Source organism: Artemia franciscana, chromosome 20, assembly GCF_032884065.1.
Source record: "Artemia franciscana chromosome 20, ASM3288406v1, whole genome shotgun sequence".
In the NCBI taxonomy this organism is placed as follows: domain Eukaryota; kingdom Metazoa; phylum Arthropoda; class Branchiopoda; order Anostraca; family Artemiidae; genus Artemia; species Artemia franciscana.
The window spans coordinates 6,014,527-6,029,381 of NC_088882.1; the positions used below are offsets into that span (position 1 = coordinate 6,014,527).

Below are 14,855 nucleotides of genomic sequence, written 5' to 3' on the forward strand. Positions count from 1 at the left end.
CTAACGTTTGACTCTGTCACAACTGCACTTTTTTAAAACAATAAAAAAAAACTTTGGCGTAAAGAGCGATGCAAAAGGTCCAACGTCAGCGGTTTTTCAATAAGTGTGAACCTTATACCAGACTGAAATATATGCAATTACATTTTAGAAAGCTGAGTTTAATTTCTATCTGGGGCCAGAAAAAATGGTTTTCACCAGTAATATCATCAGCAAATTTCAAGAAGTGTGAACCATAGACCAGCTTGATATATATGCCATTACATTTTAGAAAGTAGAGTGTAATGTTATCTGGGTCCAGATTTTAGAAAGCTGAGTGTAATTTCTACCTACTACTACTACTACTACTGCTACTACTACTACTACTACTACTTATAACTCACTACAGCATCAAGCTGCCTGAAGCCAACACAGCTACGCACGCTCCTCCTCTAGCCTAATCTATTCAAGGCCTCCCTTTTTACACCCTCCCAGGAAGTTCCCATTTCCTTTAAATCTTTATTTATGACATCTTCCCAACCCAGACGAGGACGACCTGCTTTCCATGTAGCTCCAGGCGGTTGGCCAAAAAGGACAATCTTCGGCAATCTGTCATCCTCCATCCGCAGAACGTGGCTTAGCCACCTCAACCTTTCTTTCATTATAGCCCTAGAAAGCAGGATTGAACCACATTTTTCGTACGGCCTACTGTTTGAAATACGGTCAGTCAGCATGGTTAGTTTTTATGGCATGGATAATTTCTTCTCTGCTTGGAGGGGTGATATTGCAATCTTCATACACGGATGGTGACTCAGAACTGTTGTAGGATTGAATGGGTTGGCGGTGGTAATTTTTTGGTGGGTAAAGGAGCTCCTCGAAGTAAGTTCACACTATCGTTCGATATGATCTTCTTTGCTCTTGAGGAGCTTGTTGTCCTTACTAAGTCACGTGGGAGTAGATCTTTGCTTTTTTTTTCCGTTTGATTCGTCTAGGAGCTGGTAGAGTTTCCGTGAATCGTTGCGTGCAGCAGATTTTTCCATTTCACAGGCTAAATTAGACCTGTTTGTATGCCTTAGCAGATTTGTGACATTCTTTGCGGAGTGCTTTAAAAGAAGTAGAGTGTTCATCAGTCATTTGTTTCTTCCTTCAAGAGAGTTCTATTGTCTTCTGAGAAATCCATCTTTTGGGTTTTTGTCCCTTACTCCAAGAATTTCTGTAGCTGCCTCTTTCAATTGATTTCGGAACTTATTCCAGCGCTTTTCTTTATTTAGTGATGGGATAAAATTTTCTTGCTCGATCATGGCTCTTGTCTCGGTTTCAGAAATTGCTTGATTGGTTTTTAATTCTCCGTCATTATCTTGCAAGGTCGTAAAACGATTTGTAAGTTCGAGCATAAAGGTTTCTTTAATTTCAGGGAGGTTGAGTTTCTCTATGTCTAGGATACATCTAGTTGCAGATATTTTTTTGAATCTGAGTCTGAATCTAACTTTTGATTTGAGCAAAAAAGGGTCTGATCCACTTTTTTGATCCAGTGTTCGACCCTCAGTATACTTTTGAGTCTTCTATCATTGACTTCCAGCGACGAGAACGAGTAAATAGTCAATTTGGGTGCAGGTTCAACCATTTGGGGATCTCCAAGTGTAATTATGGCATGGTTTATGTTTAAACCATGTATTAGCCACACTGAGGTTATTCAGCATAGCAAACATTGTAAATCTTTTACCAATCCTGGCATTGACTCCGTAAGAACTCTTAACTCCGTTAATAAAACGGTCGCCCAAACCGTGGTTGCTAATGGCCCATTCAGAATTGTAAATCTTGTACCAATCCTGGCATTGAAGCCACCACCGATTACGAGGACTTCTTTGTGAAAAATTTGTACAGAGTCAGTTGGATGACGGCATATAATTTGTCTTTCAAGTGGTAAGGGCGTTATGAATAGGGGTATATACAGATAGTATTGTCAGGTTATTACTCTGACCTTTTAAACGGGCCATCACATTTCTGTCAGATACTGCTTCATAGTCTTTGAGTCCTGATGCGATCTTGGGTGTCATGATTATTCACTCCTGTGAGGCCGGATCCATCCATTGGGCCACAATTGAACAGAACGGGCTTTTTACCCGAAGGGGCTATTAGGTCAATTGTCGTTCGTCCATTCAATCTTGTCTCTGAAAAACAGAGTGTGCCTAGGCTATATAGCTAAAATTCTTAGGTTACGAAGGCGTGCGTTAATGAACATTTGACAGAACAAAGGTTCCAGCAGCCGATGTTCAGTCCTTGTCTTCTTGATAAGATGGTAGCTATTTCACTTTTCGATGTCGCCAGCCTCGACGCATTGCTTCAAGCCGGGAATTCCGTTGCCAAATTCACTCTCATGTTAGACGGATTTGACATAACTCTGGATGTTTCTTGGGTATGATTAACAACAGGGTCCCCAGTCCTACGGGTCACCCGGAGCACCTTGGCCGTCAATTTGCTTGGCGTGAAGCTAGGTGACGTTTAGACTCTCTCACCGCTATGAGGTGTGCTGGCGGGTTTGCTCTACCACCTATAGATGGAAGGGGGGAGGATCATTGCTTGCAACTCCTCCGCCACCGTGGATATTTACAAATTTAACTTTCACCTTTGCTCCCACCTAGAATCAGCAAAGTCCTCAGTAGAGGCGGTATCTCACAACATATCTTGCAGGAATTCCGGAAGAAATAGAAATTTAACGGTTAGTTTAGAGGATCAGTCCTAAATAACTAGCTTTCCTGCTTCAAACTTCTTAGAAATTTCTAGAAAACATTATAAACTCTAGTGGGACCGAAGGAAAAGCAAGGTAGCAAAAACACGATGTCTGTTGTCTATCATAAACTAATACGCCCATGATTGTTACCAAGTAAAACTAAAAAAATTAAATCAAGTTCCAATCTTAGTTACTGCTATAGTTCTCTGTATAATATTCTTTCCAATACGATAAAATATGAACTTGGAAACCCTGACATAAAAATTAATGCATTTGTTAGGTAAATGGATTTTTTCTTGAATTTTATTTACTTTCTTAGAAATGGGAAGTGACTACAAGCTTCTCGTGACGCCCATGAAAGTGTTAGGCCCAATAGGAGTATATAACTGCTTGTTTCATTCACAGTCTAGCCTCTAATCGTCCCACCCGGGGTCTGGTCATGAGGCAGGATATTTTTCGAACCCACAAGATAAGATTTCTGGCACAAGAAAAGATCCTTTGAGGAGCAATCCGAGTCATTAGAAGAAGTTTACCTCCTAGCACCGGTCCTGAGGATTAAGTGCCGTCTGCCACTGAGTGCTAATGAGCGGAGAGTGAGTCTCCTCTCTCCGGAGAGAGGAGAGTCACTCCAAAGGGAGGAGCACTCCTCTCACCAGAGAGGAGTGACTCTCCTCTCTCTTTTGAGGTATGAATGCCACCTACCCAAACCAGCATTAAGCAGACGTGTAGAGTTCTAGGGGTGAGGGAAGACAATGCTGGACACCTTAAAACTACCAAGGAAGGCTCTTCTACCAAGGGTAAAAAAGATAATCAAGCTGAATCACGACTTTTGGGGTGTGGAGGTAATGAGCCTTTGTGGGCTGAGCGCTGACGCATTTTTGTGAGTCCAACAACAATAACAATAGCAATAACTTTTTTTGACATTCCTTTTACCCGTCTGAAAATCAATTCTTTTTCTTTTTTTTGGACAGGAGGTAGCACCATGAGAATTGCACAGCCTCTTCACATAACGAGCAGCCAAATTACGTCCTTAGCTAAAAAAAGGAAAAAAGCAAAAAAAAATGTTTTAATTTCGTTCTAGGCCCCAATATTTCAGGATATACCATTTTCTGTACTGTCACAAAGCTTACTAGCGTTGAATGGTTTGGTAAAAACTAAAGATTTTATACTCTGATATAATTTTGATCAATACGTTAAAGAAAACACACAAAATAAATAAAAATCAACAGAATTCAATGATTATATCACATGTTTGGATGGTAGTGTTCTGGATTCTTCTGAGGATAGAAATAACTATTGTAGAAATTCTGAAAGTTGCCTTGGTAACCTTCTCCTGTGAAGAACTGTGGGCTGTAATAATTTGGATAGTATAGTTGTTGTTTTGCTTTCTCAAATTTAGCTCGCTCTGCCTCTGGGGAATTTTCAGGAGTTTCTACTGGTAGTTTCTGTTGCAACTCTGTTCTCTGATGTCCGAAAAAATTTCCTGGAAAATAATACACAAAAAATGTCAAACATGCTTGGTTTTCGGGTGGTAGAAAAGACCAGTCCTTCGAGGAAAATATTGTTTGGTTGCATTGTGGGAAAGATACGGTAAAAGCAAAATACACGGTAAAGTAAAATACAGAAGAATGGAAAAATAGAGAATTATGTTTATGGTTTCTATTGCTATTACTGAGAAGTAGTGTTCTCCTTGTAGCAGTTTAATCTATTCTGACTTAAATAAATTAACTAACTAATTATAGCTTCAAAATAGAATTGACCTCGATTAACCATAGTCGCTTCAATATATTGCATGGAAAGCGCCAGAAACCGGGGTGACTTCGTTGTCCACCTCCAAACGACTATTGATCACCTGTGAAGTATATACAGTAGCCCAGTTTTTATTATAAGAGGAGACTTTAACCAGACTAAGAAGAGTTAGTTTTCATCTTGTTTGTCTTTAAAACAAGTAGTGCTTATACCCACTCGTTCTTGGGGAGCATATTGGACCTTATACTCACAAACTGTGATGATTTTTACTCCCTTCCATTTTCTATTTGTCCCGTTGGCATGTCAGACCACAACGCAATCTGTGGAAAGCAAGAGAGTCATTACCAAAGCCCAAACTATCCCGTGTCACTGTGTGTCCTTCTAAGGATTTGGCCATCTGTGAATACGGTCAATGGATCGGCAAATATGACTTCCTCGAAGTGCACAGTAACGAGCCCTTCGATACTAAGGTATACAATTTCACCGCCACTTTATACTGTAGATATCTAGAGATCTTTACAACAAAAATCATTTATTGTTAGTGATTACGACAAATCATGGATCTCTTCAGCTAATTAAATAATAAAAACAAGTTTTTTTTTTTAATCAAACAGTTCGTAGTAACGAACTGTAGTAAGGAGCGACCCGGCTCAATAGTAACCAAAATTCTAAAAAATGGAATTTTGATACCAATAGTTACATCGAAAGAATCGCAATTTAATGCTGATTTTAAATATATCAGTTTCATCAATATCAGTTATACCCATCAAAAGTTAGGAGCCTGAGAAAATTGGCCTCGTTTTAGGAAATAGGGGGAAACACCCCCTAAAAGTCATAAAATCTTAACGAAAATAACACCATCATATTCAGCTTATCAGAGAACCTCATTGTAGAGGTTTCAAGCTCCTATCTACAAAAATGTGGAATTTCGCATTTTTTGCCAGAAGACAGATCACGGATGCGTGTTTGTTTGTTTTTTTTTTTTTTTGTTTTTTTTTTCCAGGGTGATTGTATCGACTGAGTGGTCCTAGAATGTCGCGAGAGGGCTCATTCTAACGGAAATTAAAAGTTCTAGTGCCCTTTTTAGGTGATCAAAAAAATTGGAGGGCACCTAGGCCCCCTCCCACGCTCATTTTTTCCCTAAAGTCACCAGATCAAAATTCTGAGATAGCCATTTTATTCACCATAGTTGAAAAACCTATTAACTATGTCTTTGCAGATGACTTACTCCCCTGCAGTTCCCGTGGGAGGGGCTGCAAGTTACAAACTTTGACCTGTGTTTACATATAGTAATGGTTACTGGGAAGTGTACAGACGTTTTCAGGGGGATTTTTTGTTTAGGGGGAGATTTGGGGGGGGGAGGGGGTTACGTGAGAGGATATTTTCATGAAGAAACTTCTCATGGGGGAAGAGAATTTCAATGAAGGGGGCGCAGGATTTTCTAGCATTATTTGAAGTATTATTGATAAGTTGCTTTTTTAAGTAATCAAAAACTTGAAGGGCAACTAGGCCTCCTCCCTCGCTTCTTTTTTCTCAAAATCTTCCAATTAATTGCAATTAATTAATATGCAAATTTCGTTTTAATTATTTCTGTGCGTAGAGCCAAGATCAAAACATGCATTAATTCAAAAACGTCCAGAAATTAAATAAAAAAACAAGTTTTTTTAAATGAAAGTAAGGAGCAACATTAAAACTTAAAACGAACAGAAATTACTCCGTTTATGAAATGGGTTGTCCCCTCCGCCATCCCTCGCTCTTTACGCTAAAGTTTGACTCTTTGCCACAGTTCTACTTTTTAAAACAATCAAAAACTTTAGCGTAAAGCGCGAGGGGTTTCATAGGGGACAACCCATTTCATATACGGAGTAATTTCTATTCGTTTTAAGTTTTAATGTTGCTCCTTACTTGCATTTAAAAAAACTTGTTTTTTTTTATTTAATGAAAGTAAGGAGCGACATTAAAACTTAAAACGAACAGAAATTACTCCGTATATGAAAGGGGCTTTTTCTCTTCAACGCCTCGCTCTTTACGCTAAAGTTTGACTCTTCCTCTTAACTATACTTCTTAAAACAGTAAAAAACTTTAGCGTAAAGAGCGGGGCGTTGAAGAGGAAAAGCCCCTTTCATATACGGAGTAATTTCTGTTCGTTTTAAGTTTTAATGTCGCTCCTTACTTTCATTTAAAAAAACTTGTTTTTTATTTAATTTCTGGACGTTTTTTAATTAATGAATGTTTTGATCTTGGCTCTCCGCACATAAATAATTAAAACGAAATTTGCATATTAATTTTTTTTTTACTAAATGGCTTTCTCATAGTTTTAATCGGAAGATTTTGAGAAAGGAGGAAGCCTAGTTGCCCTTCAATTTTTTTATTACTTAAAAAGGCAACTAGAACTTTTTATTTTTTACGAACATTTTCATTAGTAAAAAATAGACGTAATTTACGTATTAGCTTACGCAACGAACTTCTATATTCGTATGTTTTTATTGCGCATATGAGGGGGATCACCCCTCGTCGATACCTCGCTCTTTACACTAAAGCTTAAATTTTGTCCCAATTCCATAAGAATGACCCTTGAATCACAAAGGCCGTAGAATAAATAGTTGAAATTGCTAAAAATGCTTTAGAGTAAAGAGCGAGGTATTACGAGGAGGTATACCCCTCATATGTGTAATAATTTCTGCTCGTTTTAAGTTTTAATGCTGCTCCTCAGTGTCAGTAGAATAAAACTTTTCATATTTATTTTTTCATTGTTTTTTTTTTTAAATAACGCTAGAAAATCCTGCGCTTCCTTCTTTGAAAGTCTCTTCCCCCATGAGAAGTTTTTAAATGGAAAGATCCTCCCACGTAGCCCCCCAACTCAACTCCCCCCTCCAAACCAAAAAATTCCCCTGAAAACGTCCCTACACTTCCCAGTAACCATTACTCTATGTAAATACAGGTCAAAGTTTGTAACTTGCAACCCCTCCCACGGGGACTGCGGGGGAGTAAGTCGTCCCCAAAGACATCGTCATTAAGTTTTTCGACTATGGTCAATACTCAGAATTTTGATCCGGTAACTTTGGGGAAAATATGAGCGCGGGAGGGGGCCTAGGTGCCCTCCAATTTTTTCGGCAACTTAAAAAGGACACTAGAACTTTTAATTTCCGTTAAAATGAGCCCTCTCACGACATTCTAGGACCACTGGGTTGATACGATCACCCCCGGGAAAAAAACAAAAAACAAACAAAAAAACAAATAAACACGCATCCGTGATTTGTCTTCTGGCAAAAAAGGCGAAATTCCGCATTTTTGTATATAGGAGCTTGAAACTTCTAAAATAAGGTTCTCTGGTACGCTGAATCTGATGGTGTGATTTTATGACTTTTGTATGACTTTTAGGGGGTGTTTTCCCCTATTTTTTTAAATGAGGCAAATTGTCTCAGGCTCGTAACTTTTGATAGGTAAGACTACTATATTTAAAATCAGCATTAAAATGCAATGTTTTTATGTAACTATTGGTATCAAAATTCCATTGTTTAGAGTTTCGGTTACTATAGAGCCGGGTCGCTCCTTACTACAGTTCGTTACCACGAACTGTTTGATTCAATCACTAATAAAAGAGAGGCCTCGTCTCTGCTCCTGTGGTGATATTAAATAAAAAAAAACAAGTTTTTTTTAACTGAAAGTAAGGAGCGACATTAAAACTTAAAAAGAACAAAAATTACTTCGTATATGAAAGAGGCTGCTTCCTCATCAACCCCCCGCTCTTTACGCTAAAGTCTGACTCTGTCTCTCAATTCTTCTTTTTAAAACAGTAAAAAACTTTAGCGTAAAGAGCGGGGGGTTGATGAGGAAGCAGCCTCTTTCATATACGAAGTAATTTCTGTTCGTTTTAAGTTTTAATGTCACTCCTTACTTTCAGTTAAAAAAAAACTTGTTTTTTGTTGTATTATAAAAATACAAATGTTGTAATTTGTATTTTTTTTTTTTGGCTAAATGGCTTTCTCATAATTTTGATCGAATGATTTTGAGAAAAAAAGAGCGGGGGAGGAAGCCTAGTTGCCCTCCGATTTTTTTATTAATTAAAAAGGCAACTAGAACTTTTAATTTTTTACGAATATTTTAATTAGTAAAAGATTTACGTAACTTATAAATTAGCTTACGTAAAGAACTTTTGTATTCTCATATTTTTATTACATATATGAGGAGGTTTGCCCCCTTGTCAGATCCTCGCTCTTTACACTAAAGCTTAAATTTTGTCCCAATTCATTAAGAATGACCCCAGAATCACAAAAGCCGTAGAATAAATAGTTAAAATTACTAAAAATACTTTAGCGTAAAGAGCGAGGTATTAGGAGGAGGTGAGCCCCTCAAATGGGTAATAATTTCTGTTTGTTTTAAGTTTTAATGCTGTTCCTTACTTCCAGCTGAAAGAACTTTTTCATATTTATTTTTTCAGTGTTTTTTTTTTAAATAATGCTAGTAAATCCTGCGCTCCCTTCCTGGAGATTTTCTTCCCCCATGACAAATTATCGATGTAAAGTTCCCCCAGCATATCCCCCTCTTCTCAACTCCTCCCCCAACCAAAACAATCCTCCTGAAAACGCCTGTACACTTCCCAATAACCATTACTATATGGTCAAAGTGCTATATTGCTAATATGCTATATATAAAAATTACTATATTGGTCAAAGTTTGTAACTTGTTGCCCCTCCCATGGGGACTGTGGGGGAGTAAGTCGTCCCCAAAGACATAGTTATAAGGTTTTTCGACTACGCTGGGTAAAATGGCTATCTCAGAATTTTGATCCGTTGACTTCGGTAAAATAATTAGCGTGGGAGGGGGCCTAGGTACCCTCCAATTTTTTTGGTCACTTAAAAAGGGCACTAGAACTTTTATTTTCGTTAGAATGAGCCCTCTTGCAACATTCTAGGACAACTGGGTCGATACGATCACCCCTGGGAAAAAAAACAAACAAAAAAACAAACACGCATCCGTGATCTGCCTTCTGGCAAAAAATACAAAATTCCACATTTTTGTAGATAGGAGCTTGAAACTTCTACAGTAGGGTTCTCTGATACGCTGAATCTGATTGTGTGATTTTTGTTAAGATTCTATGACTTCTAAGGGGCGTTTCCCCCTATTTTCGAAAATAGCGCAAATTTCTCAGGCTCGTAACTTTTGATGGGTAAGACTAAACTTGATGAAACTTATATATTTAAAATCAGCATTAAAATGCGATTCTTTTGATGTAGGTATTGGTATCAAAATTACATTTTTTAGAGTTTTGGTTACTATTGAGCCGGGTCGCTCCTCACTACAGTTCGTTACCACGAACTGTTTGATTATCAATGGAAATTAAGTAAAAAGTCAAATAGTCTCCGTGGTAAAGAAAGCTAAAGCTCGCTAAGTTCGTGAAACCATGCCCTAACAGGTATTTACTTCAGACCCTAAAAACTGGAACAACACTGAAAAAAAAGCTGGCCAAGCTTCTGACAGCAGTGTGAAGATCAGCAATGACGATAGGTCTTTAATCGGTGCAGAAGAAGTGAGTGAATTCTTCTTCGAATGTCACGCTTATACCTTGAAGCACTTTTTTTCATTTTAACAGATAATAAAATTCAGTAAAATCTAAATAATTCATAAGCGTATTAGTTCATAGGTAAAGGTGAGTCACAAAAATTAAAATAATTTGCGTTACGATTATAATTACCTTGGCGATTTTCAAGGAGGAACATAGGGAGCACTTTCTCTGGGCACAGAAATTTTAGGGGCGCAAAATTTCAAATAACCTATCAAACGGTTGTAATCATTTTGTAATTTTTTAAATTTCATTTTCATCAAAATTAAACAGAGGTCGCAGTCAATAAAGGAAAATAATTAATAGGTTATTAATTAATTAATAAAATAAATTAAAAAATTAAAAATATTTTTATCAAGTATATGAGGGGGTTTGCCCCCTTGTTAATACCTCACTCTTTACACTAAAGCTTAAATTTTGTCCCATTCTTTAAGAATGACACCAGAATCACAAAGGCCGTAAAATAAATAGTTAAAATTACTAAAAGTGCTTAAGTGTAAAGAGCGAGTTAGATAAAGACAGTAACCATTACTGTATGTAAACACTATTCAACACTTGAAGCCCCTCCCCTGGGGGCTGTGGGGGAGTAGGTCATCCCAAAAGATATAGTTGTTATGTTTTTTGACTATTCTGAACAGAATGGCAATCTTAAAATTTTGATCCGTTGACTTTAGAAAAAAAGTGAGTGCGGGAGGGGGCCTAGGTGCCCTCTAATTTTTTCGGTCGCTTACAAATGAGCACTAGAACTTTTTATTTCTATTAGATTGAGCCTTCTCTTGACATTCTAGGACCAATGGGTTGATACGATCCCCCCTGGGGAACAGAAAAAAAACACCTACCCGTGTTTTATTAAAGTTATGATCTTAATAATCTAAATTTAGAGCCAAAACTACTTGCCTGCAATAATTTCCTCTAGCGAAATGGATTTGCTTTACAAGTTTATCCAATTCTTGTCTTTTTGAGAATATTGGTCTGTCAGCTTTCCATTACACACGAATTATTAAAGTAAATATAAGAAGTTAATCAGTTTGACGGTCATTTTTCCACCTCACTGCAGTGGCGGATCCAGGTGCGGGGTGTGGGGGTCACGCCCCCCCCCCCCCCTATCGTAGTGGTGGATTAGGGGATAATATCATGTTGCCATGTTAAATATAATGTTTTTCGTAGAGGGTGAACAGCTGTTAATTTTTTGATGTCGGGGTGGTTTCTATAGCTTACTCTTTTTTGTATCAATATTTTTACATCATTTTAATTTCAACAGATATATTAGAGCTTTAACTCTCAGTAGATTTTAGATTAAATTTGCGTTTGCGAATTTGCATTTTAAATCATTTTTCTTGCAGAAAAATACCTAAAGTTTCGTAGATTTTTGTTTCGTATCCTTGAAAACCGTGAATGCAGAAACTCACTCTTATATTTCACAATAGTTGCGTCATCTATACCTTTCTCAGTCTAAAAAGTGCCCCGCGAGAGAATATTTCATCACTACCTCGTAGCTAGATACATCACAACTTGGGTTGTGATGTACAACCCACTGGACACGATTTGAAGTCTTATATTAGTCAAAGATTACGCAATAAAATTTCACCTGTTGTTCATTGTGCAATGGTTTGATTTGATCTAACTGGTTTTATCTCTTCACAGTTCAAAGGTTTGATAGCAATTGAAATTGATCAACAGCTACATTTTTGACATTAATTTTGGCAGAGATTAAACATAAGTCATCAAAAATTTCCCCTGAATCTTTGTCGAAGGATGGGCAATAAGCCCAAAGGTGACCTTTTTACCAATTTGTGAAACAAAAACAAAGATAGGTAAGTGACCTTAGTATACCAGACACTTAACTTCAGCAAACTTCTTTGTATATCGAAGGGATGTCGCTCCTCTGTCACTTCGACAACCAGTATATCAGTCTAGGGAAGATGCTAGGACTAGGAGGGTACAAGGGTGCTGCACAATGAAGCAGGGGCGGATCCAGGATTTTTTTTAGTGGGGGGGGGGCAGAAAATATTTTACTCCGATAAACTTGTGAACAAAGAAATACCAGCAATTTAAAGGAAACCTCAACGATTATACACCATAGGTAGGTTGTGGAAATGGTCGCAAATTCAATCTAAAATCCGTTCAGGATTAAAGCTCTAATGAATCTGTTGAAATTAAAACGATGCAAAAATATTGATACAAAAAACAGTAAGCTATAGAAACCACCCCGCCATAAAAAATGAAAAGCTGTTCATCCTCTACGAAATATATGATATTTAATATGACAACATAATATTATCCCCAAATCCACCACTACGTTGAGGGGGGCGCGCGACCCCCACGCCCCCCCCTGGATCCGCCACTGCAGTGAGGTGGAAGTCAAAATTTGAATTAAATGTTTACAGCTTCACAAAATATCTTCTGATGGCACTTATGATCCTTGCAAGACACAAATTTTAGTTTATTTGGTGACTCTAAGCATCATTTTTTGTTTGATCAGAACTAGTTAGGGGTACTAACTCAAAATCGAAGGAAACATGACGGAGTCAATACACCTATTTCTGCAACAATGTTTCCACTTCTAACGATTCTTCGGGACATCTACTATATTCCCAATCCGTTTCCCGACAAAAAAAGAAGGCAAAGGAACTATTTTCGGTTGAGTATCTTTACAGGTTGAGGGATATCTACCAAAAATCGTCGAAGTCTTACAGATTGTTTTAAGTGAAATGAGGAGACAGTGTTCTACCAACAAATAGACAAAGTAAAGTGGAAATTTGTTTGATACATTAAAAAAAAAAAAATCAATTTACCTGGAAAATACCACTGTTGCATTTGTTGGTTCCAATGTGTCTCAGGCATCGTTGATCCAGATTGAGTTGGGTGTACTACAGAGTCTGGTGGTAAGTACTGGTCAAGTTCATTATTATCCAATCGTAAAGCGTCTTCTATGGTCGCTGTATTCATATTAAAGCGGTAATCTGGACGAAAGCTTGTCTCTCCTGGAATTTAGGTAGATTTAATGGAGTGCTAAGTGTTTCGTGAATTTTACTATAGTAGTGGCAACAATAGATGATGTCAACGATGATCATTTTTCACATTAACAGAAATCAAGGGAAGAGTAATGGTGATATTAATGGTGGTGAGAGGATGATGAAAGCGATAATGACGATGAACATAGTACAGAGAAACCACTCTACAAAAATTTAAACTATTACTGCTAAATTTAGCACACAATTGCTGAAAAATCAAAAATAGAGTAAATTCATTTTATTAAACTGTAGTTGATCAGAGAGAAAAGCGGGAATTATTACGGAATTTCAGCAGGGATTAGTGAAATTTTTTTTAATCATTGCTGGTCAATCTAAGCTCCTAATCTATCTAAGCTCCTACTAAGTAAATACGCCCCCACAAATGTGACAGAGAATAAATATATAAAAGAGCGAGGGGCATCGAGGACAATTACCCCCGAGATATTCTTAGCCCCCTAGTTTAAAAAAAACACATTTTCTTACAACTTTCTTTGAAAAACATTCATTGAAAACGACACTATTACCTCCTCCTAGATTTTGAAAAATAAAGTTTTCCCTTGGGAATCAACGCCCTTATCCTGAAGAGAGTATATTTTACCTTCGACCGCTTTTTCTAAGAAAATGCGAGATGGACTCTTTTTCAGCACAACAGACAGTAAAGGATGTTTTTGGTAGTGATGATGATAGGGGCCTACATTGTAATGACAGTTGTGACTTTTCCATATAATGAATTATAAATGGGGGCTATTTCAGAGCTAACACTGGGCATTGAGCAAGGATAACAGAGGAGAGATAGGGCACCTGGTTTCGATAACACAACACAAATTTGCTTAAAAATTGGATCAGCGATACTCTAGTTATTGGTTGTGGCCTGAATGCTTGTTTTTCGTTGGCAAATTCTACCAGTTTCTCTAAAGTTGTTGGCTATAGAGATATCAACTTGGGTAGTCTAATCCAAAATGTTTTAGTTCGAAATTTTATAGGAAAGGAAAAAATATTTTTTAAACATTAGAATTCAAAAAAAATTAGAGAAGAGGTAAAAAATTTTTAAAGTAAAAACAGTTACAGGGGAGGAGAAAAAGTCACATATTTTTGGCACATAGTAGCGACAATTTTTTGCAAAGAAGGGATATTTTATAAATCAGAAATTTGAGAAAAATTGTGGCGTGAGAAGCTCTGTTTTTCAGCAGTCTCTAAGGGTGAGAAAAGGGGATTAGTGCATTTTTGAAAAAAAGGAAATTATAACAGAAACCAAATAAGTTCTGGGAAATCGGATTAATCTAATAAATCGAACATTCTGAGTTTTAGAAATAGGCAAAGAATTAAAATATTTGAAAATAAAATTTGAAATAAAAATGTCTTAAAATTTGAAATGAAAATATCATACGGTAGGAATTAAGTTCTGAATTACTACAGCAGGCAATATATGCTGACTACTATTTAGCTTATATGTTTCCTTTAATTTCTGTTAGAAAAGTAAATTTTGCATTAGCATAGTTTTTTTTAACGGATCAAGAAAACTTAGAAACTATGGATCCAAAATGTTGGATGTATATTTAAAGTACATATGAAAATATTAATATTTTCTTGAATTTATGTCTCTTGCTCGTAGCAAGATCTATAGTTGGCTAGGTTGTACCAATGCCGTGAGACAATGCGACAAACCGTGTCAACCCTTTGGCATCTTTTGGCATATGTTGAATATTTGCTCGTACATTATGTAGTGGATATGTATTATATTAAGACCCTAAAATTAACCAAAAGTTTTGAACGGCCTCAAGGATCCTCAAGGAGTCCATTTATGTGGGTGCTATAGATAATT

General features: G+C 37.1%; 1 protein-coding gene across 3 annotated transcripts in view; it reads right to left on the reverse strand.

The window, feature by feature from the left end:
• Window positions 1–3,866: 3,866 nt before the first annotated feature.
• Window positions 3,867–14,855, reverse strand: part of LOC136040363 (transcription factor Sox-9-B-like) — a 67,725-nt gene continuing 56,736 nt past the window's right edge. For all 3 annotated transcript variants that reach the window (XM_065724615.1, XM_065724616.1, XM_065724617.1), the window contains exons 6-7: window positions 12,815–13,003; window positions 3,867–4,190 (exon numbers count right to left, since the gene is read on the reverse strand). In XM_065724615.1, coding sequence (XP_065580687.1) covers window positions 3,952–4,190; window positions 12,815–13,003 — 428 coding nt within the window. In that variant the 3' untranslated portion in view covers window positions 3,867–3,951. The remainder of the gene's footprint in view (window positions 4,191–12,814; window positions 13,004–14,855) is intronic.